This window comes from Phodopus roborovskii, unplaced genomic scaffold (genome assembly GCF_943737965.1).
Source record: "Phodopus roborovskii unplaced genomic scaffold, PHOROB, whole genome shotgun sequence".
Lineage (NCBI taxonomy): Eukaryota > Metazoa > Chordata > Mammalia > Rodentia > Cricetidae > Phodopus > Phodopus roborovskii.
The window spans coordinates 2,367,352-2,387,077 of NW_026126434.1; the positions used below are offsets into that span (position 1 = coordinate 2,367,352).

The following is a 19,726-nucleotide window of genomic DNA, read 5'->3' on the forward strand; positions in this document are numbered from 1 at the left end:
CAGTTCAAACCATAGAGATGGCGGGTGTTCCTCAAACGGTGCTGGCGCAGGATCCGGGTGCCCGCTCCTCCTTTGACTCCCGGGCCATGGCGCCCGCCTCTCTCCCAGAGGACTTCCGAGTGCGCTGCACCTTGAAGAGGCCCGTGGTGGAAGTGATGGAGCTGTGCGGGCGCTTTGTGCAGGAGCTCGGGGCCACGCTGCCGGAGGACGTCCGAGAGCTCGCGCTGCGGGACGCGCAGTGGGTACGGACCGGCCGTCACCCCACTAATTTTTTTTTTTTTTTTTTTTTGTCTTTGCTTTTGCTTGTTGTTTTAAGGCGAAAATAGACGAGGAAGCTGCCTTGATGTTAAATTTTACTCAGATCACTAGTAGAGCTGGACGTGGCAGTGTACGCCCGGCTCTGGGAAGGCAGAGGCGGGCAACTCTCTGTGAGTTCAAGAGCAGTCTGGTCCACACAGTGAGTTCCAGACCTGCTAGCGCTGCATAGAGAGACCCCAATCCCTCCCTACCCCATTGGCCTTTATAACCCACTTCCTCTTTCACCTGTATTTTGCAAAAACCCTGAAGATGATGGTTTCTGAGTAAAGAATGCATTCCTGCTTGTAATGCAGCACATTTGTGGCCGAATGACAACAGCGCAGAGTAAAAATAGAGGTTATCAGCCCCAAGAGAACAAACAAACAAACAAAACAAAAACGAGGAGGGGCTGGGGATGTACTTAGCAAACCTTCCTCGGATTGTAATTCTGTATTCCAGTTTTGTGTTCATTGTACAGTGTACGGTGGTTCCTGTGTTATTCCCTCCTTGGAATCAAGCCAACATCTCATTTTTAGTAGTTAATTTGGGAGACAGCTGTAAATGCAAGGTTTGTCTGATTCCAGAAAATTTCTAGGATTCTTAGTACTTAATGCTTAACCTCTTATATCCTATTGGGTGAGAGCTTAAAGAGAATGAGAAGTAATGGTTTGTTGAGAAGTTTTGACCATGTTGATATACCTCTAAGTAAAGCTCAATAATAAAGTAGCATGTTCTTAAATGGTTGGTGAAGCTGCAGTGAGTATTTCGAAGACAATTTGTATTCTCGTCCAATCTTTGAGAGTTTAACAGAGTAAGAATCTTATCCTATTAAATCTTTCTGTTCTCCGTTACTGCTGGGGATTGAATTCAGAGCCTTGCTAGTAAAGTGCTGCCCTTCTTGTAAGATACTAGTATAGGATATGTACTATGACTCATAATTATCAGTCATTTATACTTATTTTTAATTATACAAGTGACACAAAAGACATGCTCATTAAAAATATTTTCAAACAATAGCATTTATTAGGTCCTTTATGAATGCCCCATCTGAACCCCTTCTGGAAATAACTTAATGTTTTGGAGAGCACGTGGCAGAGCCTAAACCGTCTTTAGAATTTTACAGTTTACCACTCTGTGTTCTTGTTTGTTATTTATGTGGCCGTGCTGATGAGTTGTCATTGATAGAGCTGGTGCACTCACTACTGAGTGGTAAGGGTATTTAGTCTTCTCCTAATAGTTCACTTGGATTTTATTTATTTTTTTCCTCAGTGTTTCATTGTTTCCATTCTGTTCCACAGAGATTTCATTACTGTCTTGCTAAAATGTTTGAATTCAGGATTTAGACTTGCTTCTGCTGACTTGACTGCTGTAAATTTATTGCAGACTTTTGAAACAGCTGTTCAGGAGAATGTCAGCATTAATGGACAACCCTGGCAGGAAGCTGCCGACCACCATCTTATGGGTACGTGGCTTGAGTCTTTCTTGCTCTGTCATTAATTTCTGAGCTTGTTTTTGCAGCTAACTTATTTTGAATGTTGTTGTTCTTTTGCTGCAGCTAATGCCTAAGAAACACAAACACGAGACTCAGCGCCCACGTGGAGTTTATTGAGAGAGGGGAGAGAAAGAGGGGGTAGCTGGTGGCCAACCGAAAGCAGGAGAGAGAGGGAACAGAGAGAGCAAAGAAGCAGAGAGAGGCAGAGAGAGAGAGAGAAGCACTTGGCGCGCTTGCTTTAAAAGAGGCTTGCGCATGCGTAACTGAGTCCTCTGGCTGCCAGGTAAAGCTGACATAGAGATGACAAGGCCATGAGCGTCCGGCCCATCGTAGGGGCGGGGGTCAGCTGGCTGCTAGTTCCTAACAAATGTTATTTTATTATTTCTGTTTTCTTTGTCTCTCTGTGGTGGTTTGAATAAGAATGGCCTCCAAAGCTTATATATTTGAATGCAGTCACCAGGAAGTGGGACTGTTTGAGATGGATTAAGAGGTGTGGCCTTATTGGATGAAATGTGTCCCAGGCAGTGGGCTTTGAGGTTTCAAAAGCGCATGCCAAGCCCAGTGTCTTTCTCTTTCCTTCTCTCTCTCTGCTTGTGGACCAGGATGTAGCTCTTTCTTTCTTTCTCTCTGCTTGTAGCTTTCAGTCCCCATGCTCCCTGCCATGATAAAACTGTAAACAAGCCCCTAATTAAATGCTTTCTGTTATAAGAGCTGCCTTAGTCATGGCGTCTATTCACAGCAATAGAACAGTGACTAAGCCATACTCTGTCTTTAATAAACATTGTATTGGATGGAGTTCTCATGTCATGGCACACAGTGGAGGTCAGAGGACAGTTTTCAAGAGTTGTTTTTCTCTTTTCTCCATGTGGGCTTCAAGGATCATACTCAGGTCCTCTCTCAGGCTTGGTGGCAAGTGTCTTTACCTGCTTAGCCATCTCACTGGCTTCTATATCATTTATCTTAAAACACATTTAAATTATTATGGGAAAAAAGAAACTAATGTAGATTACTGAAGTCATAATAGCCCAAAAGAAACTCAGTGGGTACCTTGATCTATCCTGTCTGGTATCTGGTGTCCTAAAAGGTCTTTCAGATGCTTCTGCAGTAGGCTGTTGGAAGATGTTGTAGAATTATCCCCAGTTTAAGAAACAGACCCAGGAAATCCGTGCATTTCTTTATAAGCCAGGTTTATGTTTCTGCAATGGTTAGATGATACTTAGAATGGATAATGAAGTGTTCTTACGTGCAAAGTTAAACTGTATGAGTACCATGCAAAGGGTGTGGCAAATTTGTAGACAGCTTCTTAAGACTGTTAGCTTACTCCAAAGACTTGATTGTATTTTTGTTTGTTCGTATGTTTGTTTTGAGATAGGGCTTCTCTGTGTAGCCATAGCTATCTTGGAACTCTGTAGATCAGGCCTGCCTCAAACTCAGAGATCCACCTGCCTCTGCCTCCCAGGTGCTGGGATCAAAGGTGTGCGATACCACTCTTGGCTTAGACTTGATTGTACCTTACTAGTGGTGCTGGCATGCCTAAAGAAGGTAAAGTACTAATAGAGAAAGAAAGGGTAGAGTAGGAAGGAAACATCAATTGAAAGGGAGTGATTAGTTTGGGAAATAAGGTAGGCATCCCTGTACCTGCCGTTCTGTCCAGAGAAGGACTATTCTGACCAGAAGCTGAGTGTGCCATCTGTCCCTCTGGAAGCATTACTTAGGTTTGAGCATTATTGATGTCACTGCTTTGTGTTCACATTGTCCAGTCATTTGAGCTGATTACAGGTCTACTAGCAACTCTAGTGACTATAACTTTTTCTTCTGAACAGTAAGAGAGTGCTTCTTGTCTGTTACCTGGGACTATGTTAGTTGTCTTTTTAAAATTACCAAAACAGATTTTGGGTTTACATATTAAATGGATAAAACCATCACCATCCCTTTTGTAAAATATTAACCCAATAATTGCTGATTAGTAGGGAATATATAAAAAATTATCTGGGGTAGGAGATTTAGCTCAGTTGTGGAGCGCTTAAGGCCCTGGGTTCAGTCCTCAGCTCAAGGGGAATTTTTTTAATAGCTAGAAGTACTTTCCACATTCCACAGGTTTTCAATGGGTCTTTGTTTGAAACAAAACATACAAAAAGGCTCAAAGGAGTGAAATGTTTGGAAAGCCAGCAGTGAGTTGGGAAAAGTAATAGCAAATGTGTCAAGAAAGCTAAGTTGTAAGGGATTTGTGCTTTATCATGTGGTCTTGGAGGAATCATGGGAGTGGGGTGTGTGTGCCCACGTGCATTCATGTGTGTTTAGTTCTGGTGAACAAGCCTATAGACTCAATGTCAGGCAAGTCCTGTGCAATATACCCCAGTCTTGGGTGAGAACTTTTTGGAGAATTGTGTGAATAGATTTAATAGGCTTTGCTTCTGGGGAGATGTATAGAAGCAAAATGGAGGTTTTGAGGGGACAGAGGTTTAATCTGTTTTGTTTATTGAGGTTTCCGAGCTCCTGCATGCAATACCACCTACAAAGAAAGCAAACTATGTATGTGAAGCAGCCTCTTCCCTTCAGTTTTAACTGCCCCGGATGGGTTTGATCATAAGAAGTTTGGTCAGACAGATTTTAAGGGCAGTTCCTTGAGAGCAGAATTCTATTTTTAGAAATAGACATCCATTTGTTTGTGCATTGTGCTTTTACAAATTCTACCCCTTGGTGACTCTAGGAAGCCGCTTCCCAAGTATATTTCCCTGACAGATGTGATGGCTGAGCTGAGTAGAGTGCTTGCTGTGCAAACCTGGGCCCAGGTGCAAGGCATGAACTGATTCCGGGAGTTTTTTTTTTTTTTTTTTTTTTTTTTGACCTCTACACGAATGCTGTGGCATGTGTATGGTCCCCTGTCACACACACATAAATTTTAAAAAGAACTTTTATAAAATGTGTGCTGTTCTTTGCTGGCCAGTGACTTTGCTTTTCAAATGAACATAATATAGTTTAAAGCTGCTTATTTTACTAAGTGTTCCAAGTGAGGCTTGCTCCTCAGAAGTCCTCCAGAGAAGCCCTGACTGGACTCGGTTTGTTACAGGAGTGACAGACCATACCTGCTACATGTCATAGTCTAGGTGTGACATGTGCTTGCAGACATACACCAGCCAGCTTGCGGAACATTTCAGAAACAGGTGCCAGTAAGACTTCTTCCTGGTAAAGCTTTAGGCAGTGGGATTGACACAGACTGGCATAGCAGAGCTCAGGGTGCAGGCCATTTAACCAGAGACTTGAGTCTTTAGCATTCGTAAGTATTTTGTGTTTCTTACTTGTTTTCTTTCAGTGCTGGGGATTGAGTGCAGATCACTTCCAGTGCTTGGCAGATGTTCTTACCACTGAGCTGCCTTCCCCAACCCAGGATTTTCACTCTAAAGTTATTTTTTAGATGAAGCCCAGTGAGTCTGTCTGCACTCACTCCTTCTAGGTGCTTCATTTCTGTTCCTTATCCTAGGTCTTCTGAGTCCAGATTTACACACTGGTAACATAGTCCCCAGGTGACCATTCCTTCTTCTTGAGCTTAAGAATATTGTCTTACAGTAGAGGAAAGAGCTGATAAAATGGTTGCTACTAAATGAGAAAGCCCCCAGAGTCACTATACCTTTCATACCTCACTCCCAGCCCCCCAATGAGTCAGACATCACATCTGGGCATTCTTCTCACTGCTGTTGTCACAAAGATAAAGTGAAAGCTTGTCTACTGTATGAGATGTCCTTTATAGTTAACTATTGTAGGGAAGAGGGTATACAGGGCTGGACCCAGGGCCCTGTGAACTGTAAGCCCATGCTCTGCAGCTGAGCTGTCCTCAGCCCTTTTCCCTGTAGTTTATCCATGCAGAATGCTTCTGTTTGCAGAGACTGTGTTGTCACAGTTTCCTTCCCCAAAGATGTCTCTCCCTGTCCTCTTTTCATTCGGTGCCTTTGTTTACTCCTGGATTTCAAGCTCAATTGTTGTTTCTGTTTAATCATTCACTCCCACTGGTGGTGTTTCCTTGTTCTGTATCCTTTGTCTTTATACTCCTGATGCATTTGTCAAGTTACAATTGCCTGTCTCTTGGGGTCATGCTACACACTTGATTGGTACAGGAATGAGGGGAACTTCATTAGTTTGCCATGCTGTTTTCTTCAGTTATTTTGTGAATTGAGTGTATATAATGTTTCTATACTAATATGGACCTTTTCTGAAGTAGACTCTGACATCAAACTTCTTGAAGATGAATTTGATGAGCTCATAGTAGATGTGGCAACAAAACGCAGGCAGTACCCCAGAAGGATCCTGGAGAGCATCATCCAAACCTTGAAAGTACAGCATGAGATTCTGGTGAGATGTTTACATTTAAATCCTCACATGCTATTTTACCACAAAAAAATTAGCTTACCGGGCTGGAGAGTTGGCTCAGGAGTTAATGAGCACTGGCTTCTCTTCTAGAAATCCTGAGTTCGATTCCCAGCAACCACATGGTGGCTCACAACCATCTGTAATGAGATGTGGTGCCCTCTTCTGGCCTGCATTAATAATATGCCAACACAACACCGTATGCATAGTAAAAAATTAACCTTCTATATAGTTCAGGTTGGCCATGAACTTCTGATCTTCCAACCTTTATCTCAAGTGCTGGGATTGCAGTATGTATTGCCATGTGTTGTGTGATGTTATGCTCTTTTGTCTCTTTGGTCTTCATGAGAGACCTGACACCCAGCTCCCAAATAAATCACACATGGAGTCTTATTATTACTTATGAATGTCTGGCCATAGCTTGGCTTGTTGCTATCCAGCTTTTTTTTTTTTTTAAAGTCAACCAGTCTACCTTTTCCTTCTGGGCTTTTATTTTTCTTCTGTATATCTTACTTTCCTTCTTACTCAGTGGCTGGCCGGCCTCTAGCATCCTCTTCTTCTCTTGCTCTCTTCCTTCTTCGTTTCTCCTTCTGTTTCTACTCTGTGCCTGCCAGCCCTGCCTATCCTTGACGCTGCCTTGTTTTTGGCAGGTCAGGTGTTTTGGACAGGCAAAAAATCACAGCTTCAAGGAGTTAAACAAGTGCAGCATAAACAAAAGTCACACACCTGAAAATAATATTCTAGCACACTACCACACCTGGCTGGCTCAGCTTTTCTGATGGGCAAAGCTGTAGGCCTGCTTTTTCCTGTAGGTGTCAGTCACCATGCCAGTTACATGCCCTGGCAGATCAGACCTGAGTCTTCTGGGTACTGAGATTGATTGTGGGTGGCATTGTCCCTCTTAATGACTATGCCGGCTTTAGCTTGTGCACGCCTTTAGCTTTTTAAATCTGAATATTCAAAGTCATATCATGATAGGGAAAGGGAAAGCCACGGGAATGTGTCGTCTTTCTCACAGCATCCCTCCTTAGAGAGGAAGAATGCTCGATGTGTAGTGACTGTGCTGTGCACCCTCCCCACCTCTCTGACTTCCCTAAAGAAAACCCTGAAACTAGTCAGTGAGGCAGGGGGTGGGGAGAGCATTAGTTGTCTCTCCTTTTTTACACTCTGGTTCTGGTTATCATTGAGCAAGAGTAAGAAGGAACATTTCCCTTTTCCTTTTGCCTGACTGTGGGATGGGCCAGCTGGCCTGTATGCTATTGAAGCTGTGAACAGTAATGGGCTGGTGTGTAGTCTAGCCACTTTTGTAAAAGTGTCTGTGGAAATACAATCCTGAGTGCCAAACATTTGTCCTGAATGAACTTCCATCGTACTTTGGTCATTGCCCTGTACTTTAAATACCGCTGTGCCTTCACTTTGTTTTTTTCTGATTATAATTTTCATCATGCTGTATGCACTGTATGCAGCAGGTGGCAGTACACAAAAGGTATTCAAAGCCGGGCAATGGTGGCACACACCTTTAATCCCAGCACTTGAGGCGGAAGCAGGTGGATTTCTGAGTTCAAGGCCAGCCTGGTCTACAAAGGGAGTTCCAGGCAATTATACAGAGAAAACTTGTCTCAAAAAACAAACAAAAAGCTATTCAAATCTAAGGACATTTTCCTTACAGAGTTCAGGATCTAAAAAGAGAAAAGCCTTGAAGCTAGCACTGTAGACTGGATTAACATAGCACACTTGCTTGTGCTAGCTGAAAGACATGCTTATTTACCTGAGACATCACATGTCTAAGTTAAATGTTTTAATTTGTGCTGTGTTTAGAAGCGGTATCGTCCTGTTGTACATCCCTTGGACCTGAAATGTGACCCTGACCCAGGTAAGCCATTGGAGAATGTGTTAAATGAGGCATCCTTTATCATGGTCCCCAGCTGTGTGTGGCCTCTCCTCCACAATCAATACATAGCACTTGTTTTTAGGTTTGTATAATATTCTTTGTCATTCTGCAAGTTTTCCCTTTCCAGTATTACATTCATTCACAAATGCTAGATGCTCCTGAGGTGCGACTGCACAGCTATTGACTATTTCTACTAACAGGAACTCAATTTTCAGTTTTGCTGTAGGTTTATTGTTTTGGTTTTTTTGTTTTCACAATTCAGATTTTATCTTTAATGTGGTCTTCCTGGTTTTGTACAATTTGTGTTATATTTAGCTTGTTGAGTTAGTTTAGACAGTTTTAGTAAATGCAGTGAAGGCCACAGTTGACGAGTCCAGCTTTATGTTCAGATTTTTGCATGTTTCCAGTTTCTGATCCAGGCTCTCTTTACCAAGCCCTGCCTTTGCTGCCTTCTGTTGTGCAGATACAGTGTTCTTTTTCTTTGTTTCTTTTTTTATAATTTTTTATAATTTTATTTCATGTGCATTGGTGTTTTGCCTGCCTGTGTGAGACTGTCAGATCCCCTGGAAATGGAATTATGGACAGCTGTGAGCTGCCATGTAGGTACTGGGAATTGAACCCAGGTCCTTTGGAAGAACAGTCAGTGCTCTTAACCGCTGAGCTGTCTCTCCAGCCCCAAATATAGTGTTCTTTACACTCTTACTTTTGTTTCTGAGTTTAGAAGAGGCATACTCTGGTTCTGTTCCTTTAATGTCTCCTATAAAATTGTAACTGCTGTAGTAAAGTTATCTGACTTTATCCGGTCCTTTAAAACCCTTGAGCAAGAAATGGACCTTTGTACCCTCTGCCCATTGAATAAGGACACCCTCACTCCCAGTTTTCTGTTTTTAATGTCAATTTTATTTTTTCTGGTTAAATAAAAGATAAAACTCACCTGTTAGGATTTTTTTTTTCTTGCTGAGAATGGAACCTACGGCCCTGTCCCTGCTAGACAAATGCTTGCCACTGAGCTATATCCCCAGCTGGCTTTGTTTGTTTGTTTGTTTTTGTTTTTTGAGGCAGGGGGGTCCCATTATTAGCCCAGGCAATCCCTGAATTCATGATCCTCCTGCCTCCCATTTTCTGAGTGCTGGAATCCTAGGTATAAGCCACCATGTCTGGCTCAGTAGCTACTTTTTTGTACTTGGTGATTAGTTAGATTTGTCAATCAAATTTTCAAAAGTCTGAAAGAGCTTTTAATTTTAATTTGTTGGCTGCCTTCTAGGTTTGCTTCTTGCTAGTACTTCCTTAGGTAGCTTCAGGTAAAGGTTGTCAAGCTCTGAGATTTTATTTCATCTTTGCTTTTAAGTTTTATTTGCTTTCATCTTGTTGAATATATTGAACCCATTATCTTTGTAACATTTTTATTTTTAAGCAATGTGTATGTGGGTGAATATGTAGGAGTGATTGATTGCAGGTGCCATACATGGCCAGAAGCAATGGATTTCCCCGGAGCTATAGATACAAGTGGCTGGGAACGGCCCAATGTGGGTTGGGTGCTGGGAATTGAACTCAGGTTCTTTTCAAGTGCAGTTTGAGCTCTTAACTGCTGAACTGTCATTCCAGCTCCTGTCTTTTTTCCTTTTAAATAGTGGTTTTACTGGGATGGAGTTCTTGTGCCATACAGCTTTGTGTGATCTCTACTTGGCCTGGTGTTCCACACCTGTAACCCTTGCTTACAGTGCTCTAACCTTCATTCTGTGTTCCAGGCTGTACCTGGTATGCACTGGGCCGGTGCCTTTCAAACTTGATGTATAAAGTTACCTGTCTGATCCTCTCCCTTCACTAAGCTCTCTGTTCACACCGTCACCTCACTAGAGAGATTGTCCATGTAACCTGCATCAGAGTCCTTTATCACCCCTTGTCGGACCTACCACTCAAGGTATCCTGCCATTCCTTTAACTGAACAGGAAGGAGTTCCCTGGTTCAGCTGTGCTGGCCAGGGAGCTGTCACGAGCCTTCAGTCCCTGCCTCACCAGCACTGGGGTTGCAGACATGTGCTTCTGCACATCTAGCCAGGGATCGGCACTGGGCTCCTCATGCTTGCTCAGTAGTCATTTTACCCCCCCCCCATACCCCCTCCCACCATCTCTCAGCCCTGAATGTATACCTGATTGACTTTAGTTCCTGAGGATCTGGGGCTTTGATTCACTGCATCACCTCTGCAGGAAGTCCCTCCCTCCCGTGTCAGCTAAGAGTTCCCTGGACTGGCACTTCCTTGTGCTTGCTTGCTCTGCTCTTCTCCCCTGTCCTGCCACCAGGTTTGTGCTGCCCTCACCTAGTCACGAGCAGTCCAAGGCAAGGGCATGGCCTAAGAGGCTGTGCATACCTGCCATATTGGAGATAGTGGACCTGAGCACAAGGCAGTGGGTAGGCACATGGTGCAGGTCCAAGCCTGAAGATGTCACCTGTCTCCCAGCACTTACAGAGTAGCTTGAGGCATGTTTACTTCCAGTCTGTTTCTGAGTAGGGAGGCTTATTGCAGCCCTTGGTTTTGAACAAGGGCACTGATGATTCCCACTTCCTACCATGCTGGTGCACATCAGTCCCTTCCATTTTACAGAGAGGCAAATCTGCAGCTTCTGTCTGCTAGCCAGGATCTGCATAATACAGTAGTGCTGGCCAGGTTGTTCTGGTCAGAATTCTAAAGAAGCCCTAAAGGTGTCGCCCTGGCTGAGGGTTCAGCCTCCTCATGCCTCCAGAAGCAGCATCTGGCTGGCCTCTTGTAACACTGTGCTAGAGGGTGGGTAACGTGAGCCTGGAACAGTGTATTCAGGAGAGAGGAAGCGTCTGTGGCAATGGCAGGTGGGCATTTATGTGGTTACTTACAAGAGGAAAAGCACTGAGGAATGAACTCAAGTCCCCATGGACAAAAGAATTGGCAAATAAGATCAGACACTTGGCTGAGGCCAGATAAAAACCCTGGGTTAAGGGTTTGACAGGCCCAAAGGAGGCTGTTGGGTTTTTGTTTGCTTGTTTTTACTTTTTTGGCTCTTTGACTCTTTTGGGGGCACACTACCCAGCTCCCATATAAATCACACACAGAGGCTTATTATTATAAATGACGGCCTTAGCTTGGCTTATTTCAAGCCTGGTTTCCTTAACTTAAATTATCCCATCTACCTTTTGTCTCTGGGCTTTTTCCTTTTTTTTTTTTTTTTTTTTTTTTATCTATATCTTACTTTCCTTCTTATTCCATGGCTGGCTGAGTGACCGGCCTCTTACATCTTCCTCTCTTTCTGCTCTTGCTCCTCAAGCTCTCTTTCTCTTCTATTTATTAGCTCTACCTGCAAGCCCCACCTATCCTTTCTCCTGCCTCACTATTGGCCGCTCAGCACCTTATTATACCGTCAGGTGTTTTAGACAGGCAAAGAATCACAGCTTCACAGAGTTAACCAAATGCAGCATAAAAGGATGTAACACATCTTGGCATCATTAAAACAAATGTTCCACAGCATAGAGAAATGTAACACATCTTAAACTCATATTCCACAAGACCGGCATTACCACACAGTGCTGCAGAGGCATGAGTGTGTGGGCTCACAGGTCTGTGACTGGTTTGTATTTTCAGCAGGAATGCTGATTTCCATCCTCACTGACTCAATGGCATCGCAGGCATCAGTTGCCTCCTTAGAAACTGAGACAAGCTGGTTGGGCTCTGAGCATGCTTGCTTGTTCGTTCTCAGGAAATACATCGGAGGTGCATGGGAAGCTCTCCACTGGCGCATTTCTGCTGAATTTGCAGGATTTGGAGGTTCATGTTCCCTTGTTTAGTCAGGCAGTGACCTGGAAGCAAAACTGGGCTTATTACTCAATCTTTCATTTCCACTTTTTCATTTCCCTCTGTTTTGGAAAGCAGGCTATGTTCTCAGAGGTTCTGAACTTCCACATTTTGTAAGGGCAAACTTTTTTCCCCAGCTATCTACTGATTAACTATTTACCAATAAGACATGGTTCTCGTTTGTCAGGAGCAACCTCGAATAGTCATCAGTGTAAAGCCCCTGGAATGAAAAGGTTCTTTCCCATTACCCTGCATTAGACATGTAGTGATGGCAGAGATGTCTCAAGTTCTCCTGTAGCTCCTTGAGCTCTAAGCCTTCAGGCACCCCCTCTTGTTTCCTGGCAGTGCTGTCTGTCATCGGACACTGGTAACTCTCACAAGTACTTGTACTTCAGAGTCCACATTTGCATCTAGGATGCAAACTTTTAGTTTAAAGGGGGAAAGAGATTTCATTTTGGAGATAAATATCAGTGACCATGGCCAGGGAGTGTAGAGTTAGATTACTGCAAATTTCATGTTGTAATGTGGTAACAGTTTTGTGGAGTTTTACAGTAACACTAGAGGAAATCATAAATGAGATATTTTTAATGCACTGGTAGAAGTGTCAGGCAGGTGGTTACAGATGGGTCTAAGGTGCTGTATGCCCGCCCGTGGCTTAGCTTTCTGGTTGATAGAAATGGTCTGTATGTACATCTCCAAGGATTTATCTAATGGTCTAAAGATTTTGGGTCATTTACAAAGGAGGCACACATTGCTGTGTAGGTAAAGACAGCTCAGATAATGTGGCTCTGAACTGGAAACATTGTATCCTTTCCCCCATTGTACTAATTAAGTTAATCTGTTTTGGAAGACTCCCTGTGGGGTGTGGTCCTTTTAGGAACTTTTATTAGCATTGGTAAGAATGGAACACATTGCCATCATGAAGATGTCCTTGTTGAGCCTGTGGAAGAGGAGGCATGGAGAATGCTTCTAGGGGAGGCTCACACAGCTTCTTAACTGGACTGGGCCAGCCATAGCACTAGGAGACTTCCTAAGGCAGACCTCGTGTGTCAGGAGTGTTTCTGTGTTCTGTTTCGTTATAAACTATGACAGATGGACTCAGAACCATTGTGAGCAAGGGAGCAAAAAGCTTATTGCTTTGAAATTTTCTCAGGTATTCATGTTGGGAAATGATATGTTTAGCTTCCTAAAAACTTATTTATTGTGTGTGTCTGTGATTTCTGGGGGAGTGATATTTTAGAATGTTTCTTTGGATTCTTGAAGATGTGAGTTCTAATTCTATCCAGTTGCAATTCCCTTTCTAGGGTTATTTGTAAAGGTGGCCATGAAGCCTGTTCTGAAATGGCCTGAGAATGGCAGGGTGTGTGGTGGCTGAAGCAGATGAGGCTTCAGGGTGTGTCTGTCTTCCCTGTGCTTTGCTTTCATAGGCTAGTTTCCCAGAAGACTTATTGCACTCACCAGAGTCACTTTTTGTTTTGTTTTTGTTTGAGGCAGGGTTTCTCTATGTAGTCCCAGCTTTCCTGAAACTTGCTATGTAGACCAGCTGACCCGGAACTCACAGAGATCCACCTGCCTCTGCCCCTGCATCCCTGGTGCAGGGAATTAAAGTCATGTGCCACCATGCCCAGCTGTCTACTAGCTTCACTTCTAATCTTCCTCATCAGTCCGGTGTTGGGTCCTTAGACTTTACACTGTATACACACCCTTAGACCTTATACTGTATACACACCCTTAGACCTTACACTGTGTACATATCCTTCAGTGTGAGCGTTATTACTGCAGTCCTCTAACCTGACAGTTGCTTGTTATGAGCAGTTTTCCTGCCAGCCTGGTCCCAAAGCTGTCAGCCCCAAATAACACACAGAGATGCTATATTAGATATAAAGCTGTTGGCCTGTTACTAGCGTTTCTTATTGGCTAGCTCTGTCTTAAATATTAACCCATTTCTATTGATCTAAGTGTTTCCACAAGGCCTTACCTTACCTACCAGAGAAAGAGTCTGTTCCTCTTCTCTCATGTTCCTACATCTTGACTCTCCTCTACTACATCTCCCAGAATCCTCCTTGTCTCCTAGTCCCACCTATCTTGCCTTCCTATTTGCCAACAGTGCTTTATTCATTAACCAATAAGAGAAACATATTTACAGAATGACATCTCCCACCAGTTGCTTCTCTCTGGTTTTCTCCCAGACTTGTAAATTCCTGGGTGTGGCAAACACTTGAGGCTATCCATCAGTCTATTTTTAACCTTTCTCTTCAGCTGCCCTTGCCTACAGTGAATCTTCATCCTGTCTACTCCTTCTGTCGTTACCCTGATAACCCCTCACTTCTCTCCCACTGTGGAGCATGTTTCCCTGTTCCTGTTTTCTCCTGTTTCTGATATATTTCCTTATTTGGGTAGAGTATATCCTATCTACCTGCCTCCTACCCTGTACTCCTCAGTCCATTTGGCACCAGGTCCCTGATTAAGGCATATCTATAATGTAGTCCCCCTGTGAGTTGACATCACCCTCTTTAATTAATGAAGTGCTTGACATCATGGCTTCGCACTGTCCTAGCTTTTGAGTTCCTGTTCTCAGGTACTGTGATTACCACAGTATTAGATCCCATAGTTAGAGAACAGTCCTCCCAGGAGAGGCCAGACTTCTCATTGGTGTGCACACTGCCCTCTAGTGGTCCCTTGGAAAAAGTTGGATATTTCGGGGAGAGGGATGGTGTCATTTGTAAAATTTATAAAAGGGATTTGTAGGTATACCAAAAATACTAAATGTCTTATTTGTCTAGCCCAATTTTAGAATACCCCATCACACACTTGGGTGTGATAATCTATAAGTATGCAAGCCTAGAGCCTAGCTCCATTTTACACATAAGCCCATACCACTCTTGGGCTTACATGTTTTTATTGTTTGTGCAATGTGAAAAACAGGTATTGTTTAGTAATGGGAATGTAAAGACCAAAAAAGGTGGCATGAGGTATTTTAAGAATTGTCTGTAGTAGTCACTGATAGAATGAACTTACTTTGTAAGAAACCTAGAGAAGAGGTCACAGGCCAAGGACTGTTTTCATCTATACAGTCAATACAGTAGTTCACCTATGGCTGTTTCCCCATGCAAAGGCCAAGGTAGCTGTTGAGTCAGTTTCCAGTCTGGTTCTGGAGTCCCGGGGATAAGCTGTTGGTCTTCAGTCTACATTGAAATCCTAGAGACTAGGAGTGCCTCGGCAACAGGAAGTACAGAATGTACATGAAGATCAGAACATGGTTTTGTGAAGTGGATTCCCTCCTGCAACCTTGCAGCCTTGTTCTCAGTTCTGGGATTGAACTGTTTGCCAACCCCCTTTGCAGCCACTTTGCCTAGTTATCTCACTGGCCCGTGTTTTGCTTTTGTAAAATTCAGAATCATTTAAAAATAAAGTCTTAACCTGTGCTTGCTTAAAACTTGATGATGTACAGAGATGTCAGCTACAACTATGTTTATAAAACAGATGTCAGGTGCTCTTGGGGCACAGCGGGGACAGCTCAGCATCTGGCCTGTGTGCACACCTTTGAATTGCACTCTGCTGTTCTCCTGGTCCTCTTACTTATCTTGATAAATTGGGTAGGACATTGTCTTTAGTGGATTATAAAATACTGTAAGAAAGATTAGACTAAGGTGGATCGTCCTAACAGATTTCTGTCTGGATTGCATCTAAACGTCTTTATGGTTGGGTGATTAGATAAAGAACCTAAAATGCTGTTTGGTATTTTCTTGCAGCTTCTCATGTGGAAAATTTGAAATGCCGTGGGAACTCCATAGCTAAGAAAATCAGTGATGCCATGAAGGTAAAAGCTGTGCTAAGTACATAGAGTGGGAGAGACTGGTGCTTGCTGGTCAGTGGGCACCAGGCAGTGTTTGGGGCTGCAGGAGGATGCTCAGGAATCTGTTAAGTGACTCAGTGTGTTAAGCAACAGTAACATCTGGAGTTCCATTTATCAGGTGCCTACTGTGTGCCACATAGCCTGCCTGGCATGTGCTCACTGTGAGCTGTGTATCCCACCTGGCTTCTCTAGAGAGATTACACTTTATGAACGGTGTTAACAGGCAGCTTGTTGGGCACTCTGGGATAATACTGTTGGTAACGTTGATGGATGTGGTGTTTGCTTTATGTTTGCTGTCTGTGTAATCCTCATACTAACACTAGAGGATAGATGTTTTAATCCATGACTTATGGATGAGAAAACCAAGCCACTAAGAGCCTAGATAAGTTGCCCAACCAAGTTCCTGAACCAGGATATCTGGCTTCAGAACTTGTGTGTTGTTCCTACTTTTGTGCTAGACTTGGACCCAGGTCTGGCATATGCTTATCATACACTGTACCCAGAGCTGTGTCCTAGCCATAGAATTTTGCTTTTGTTTGTTTCTCTGTGTAACAGTCCTGGCTGTCCTGGAACTTGCTTTGTAACCAGGCTGGCCTTGAACTCACTGAGATCTGCCTGCCTCCGCCTCCCAAGTGCTAGGCCTAAAGGTGTGCACCACCACCGCCTGGCTGGAACTTTGCTTTTAATCATTCTATTACACTACTCCAGCTGGAACAGCTCAAGGTCATCATAACATGGTTTTTACTGGTATATTTATTTTACCTAAACATAAAAATAAATTCCTAGTACATGGAGATTATTTTTAAACTTTCAGAACCTCCCTAGCTCTTATGTCCATTTTCTATAACGTGTTTTTTTTTGTTTTGTTTTGTTTTGTTTTGTATAGGTTCCATGTTTTTCTGAAAATTGATCACCTATTGCTTTTATTCTAGTCTTGATTCAGAATTGGTGGGCCAGGTATTCAGCTTGCATCATTTTTGTAAACAAAGCTATATTGGAACACAGGTGGAAGCATTCATTTATTTCCTGTTTGTTGTTTCTTTTATGTTCCAATAGTGGATTTGAGTTCTTCTGTTTCGGGGATAGGGCTGGCTTCAAGCTTGCTTCAGTCTCTTGAGTGCAGGGATTATTTATGTACCATCCACCATGGCCGGCCAAGGTTGAATCCTTGGGCAGAGAGCCCCAGAATCTAAAATGCTTGCTGTTTCATTTTCTACAGTCAGAAGTGCCTATCCCTACTCTTGATGGTCAAGATCTCTAAAGTACGTTCCTCAAAGAAAGGGACTTTAGGCTGTGAATTAGTCTTAGCTTTTAGTTTAATTTTTCCATTTAAATGGGCATTTTAAAACATAAAGTTAAATATCCATGCCCCTAAGAAACCAGGTATCAGTAATAGACTTGACTTAAAAGAATTATAATTCAGCGTTTCTATGTCTGTGTGTAGTGTGTCTTTGTGTGTTCACCTTTCAACCTGAGCTTTTCTTTCCCAAGGCTTTGCCTGTGTTAATTGAACAAGGAGACGGCTTTTCTCAGGTCTTAAAGATGCAGCCTGTCATCCAGCTGCAGAGGATCAACCAGGAAGTCTTTTCCAGTTGTTACAGAAGAGCAGATACCAAGCCCAGCAAGACTGTAACACAAGTAGAAACCACACCAACCGAGACTGCAGCCAGGAAAGCCTCGAACATAGTGCTAAAGAGAAAGCATGCCCCAGACTGCTCCCAGAGAAAGCGCTACCCAATGCGGCCAAAGAGAATTAATCTTGATGTATAAGCTGTGTCTCTTGGGGAATTGAAAGTTGGTCCTCTCAGCGTTCAGGTCGCTGTCTGCTGCTGGGAGACTTCATTTAAAGTCACTGACTCTGTACAGGTGCAGTGCACTGTTCTGCTCATCCTGGCCTACGGTGGCATCCTCTGCTTACCTTGAATTCCCTCTGCGGTAGGTAAAAGCCTTTTGGGCCTTGCACAGACCTGTCCGTGTCCTTAGATGCCATCAGTCCCTGTAGCTTTGCAGCTGTCGAGGCATCCCAGGGTCATGCTCTGAGGGTTTCTTGGTGCACAGCTTTCTCCTATGCAAAGCCCTGAGGTGGTTCTTTGACTGGCGTTGGCTCTGTGCATTGCTAGTGTAGTTCACAGATGAATGCATGGAAGATGGACCTGCCCTTGCCTTGTTCTGTAGGCAGTTAATTTACAGTGTTAGAGCTTTATTTTGTAAGAACAAGGAGAGAGCTGTTATTTGTGCAGGAAATATTGTTAAAAAGAAAACATGAGGCAGGAGCCTCTGTTTCTTGCCTATGCTTTCATTTCTGTTGGTCTTTGAACATAATTTGACTGGGAACTGATAGTTTCTTTTAAAGTCTTCATTTCCAAATAGATTCTCCCAGTTCAGAGTATATATTATGATTGACTGGCAGATCTAAGCAGAGTGAACTGCTCCAGGGAAGGACATTTGTGTGTAGCCCATATAGTGTCAGACTTGAAGGGTCTCAGCAAGCTTATACTCTGAGATTCAGCCACAGCCTCTTACAGCTTGCATTTTGTCTCTTACATGGTGCCTTGTAGATAGAGCCTCTAGCTTCCCACCTATTTCCTTTTTTTTTTTTTTTTTTTGTGATTATACACTTTTGTTCATTTTCAGAGGAATTTTCTAATGGCTTGGAAAATCTGTATTGTTGTTGCTCGGTATGTCCTAATGATCATAAACATCTAGGTTTGTCTAGTTTTTCTCCTTTGGAAAAGCTTAATAGTGAGGTCACTTCATGGAACTTCTAGATTCTGTTTTAGTGTTAAAATCTGAAATCAATATATTTGTACAGAGCAATGTTTTGTATTTTAAAATAATATATAAAGATCAAATTTTTGACACATGCTTTTTCCAGCTAACAAGGCATTCTTGGTACTGACTTTAGTAGGACAGCAAGTCAGCCCTCTGCATTTCCCAGTGAACTGACCTTTGCCTTAAAATCACTTTGCGACTTCAGAAGATGGCTGTTGTTCAGTGCCTCTCATGGCATTTATGTTCTGTGATTGATTTCACTTCATAAGTACCCAAGCAGGCAAGGCTAGGACAGACTCCAGGTGATGAGGTGTCTTATATGGCAGGTGCTGTATGTAAGATGGAAGAACAAGCTTGGAGGGTCCACTGGATGGCTCTGCTGAACTTCACAAAGCCACGCCTTGAAAGGCTTTCCACACTCGGAATCTGAGATGGCTCCAAGAGTTTGGAGTAATTACCTTTGTCTGGCATGAATGCGACTTGACCCTGTAGCTAAAGCACAGTGACCTTTGAGAGTTGTTCAGTCCCCGGCGCAGAAGCTGAGTGACTGGGGACTCCAAGGATACTTGGGGCCCACTCTTAACGGTTCTTGATGCAGGGCTATCTTCCAAGGGGACCTTTGGTAAAGGAGAAGATTTTTTTTTTTGGCCTGTTGTAACTTGAGATGTTTGTGTGTGTGGAGGGTACTGCTGTCATCTAGTGAATAGAGGCTGCACATACCCTGGATGGCTGACACACTAACGATCTCCAAGACCAGTGATAGCAAGGTAGAAAAGCCTGTTGAGCGGAGAGAGGTCCAGCAGCCTAAGATGGTGTGATCATTGCAGCTTTCCAACCACTCTAGGAAGTGCTGTTTGTGTCTGTTGCACTTAATTCTTGCCAAAACACCCCACTGTCAGCCTTCACAAGACAAAGTGTAATTTGTGACATTATATAAAACTAGACTGTAGAATATGTAAAAAGGGCCCCCAAATAAAAAATGAAATGTCGATTCTAATTGCATTTTTACTGAATTTACAGGGTTGCGTGTTGATAGAGTTAAATGATGTCATATCTTGGATTTACTCTTAAGTATTTAAGCAAAGAGTATAGATTAATAGGTTAAGCAATTGTATAGGAAGTGTTGATGGGGGCTGGAGAGATGGCTCAGCCATTAAAGGCTAGGCTCACAACCAAAAACATAAGAAGTGTTGATGGCGTTGAACCTCTGTAATACATTTTCTTTGGGCCTAGAAA

The 19,726-nt window shown here is 43.1% G+C and overlaps 1 protein-coding gene across 2 annotated transcripts; it reads left to right on the plus strand.

The window, feature by feature from the left end:
- Positions 1-17: 17 nt before the first annotated feature.
- On the plus strand, positions 18-19,479 carry Nsl1 (NSL1 component of MIS12 kinetochore complex). 2 transcript variants are annotated; one of them, XM_051186629.1, is made up of 6 exons: positions 18-242; positions 1,681-1,759; positions 6,006-6,136; positions 7,970-8,024; positions 15,615-15,682; positions 17,210-19,479. In XM_051186629.1, exons 1-6 carry the CDS (start codon positions 18-20, stop codon positions 17,486-17,488), a joined length of 837 nt encoding a protein of 278 aa, XP_051042586.1. In that variant the 3' UTR covers positions 17,489-19,479. The 2 variants fall into 2 exon arrangements, with proteins under 2 accessions (XP_051042586.1, XP_051042587.1); XM_051186630.1 differs by having other exon boundaries at positions 51-242; positions 6,003-6,136.
- The last annotated feature ends 247 nt before the right edge of the window (positions 19,480-19,726 follow it).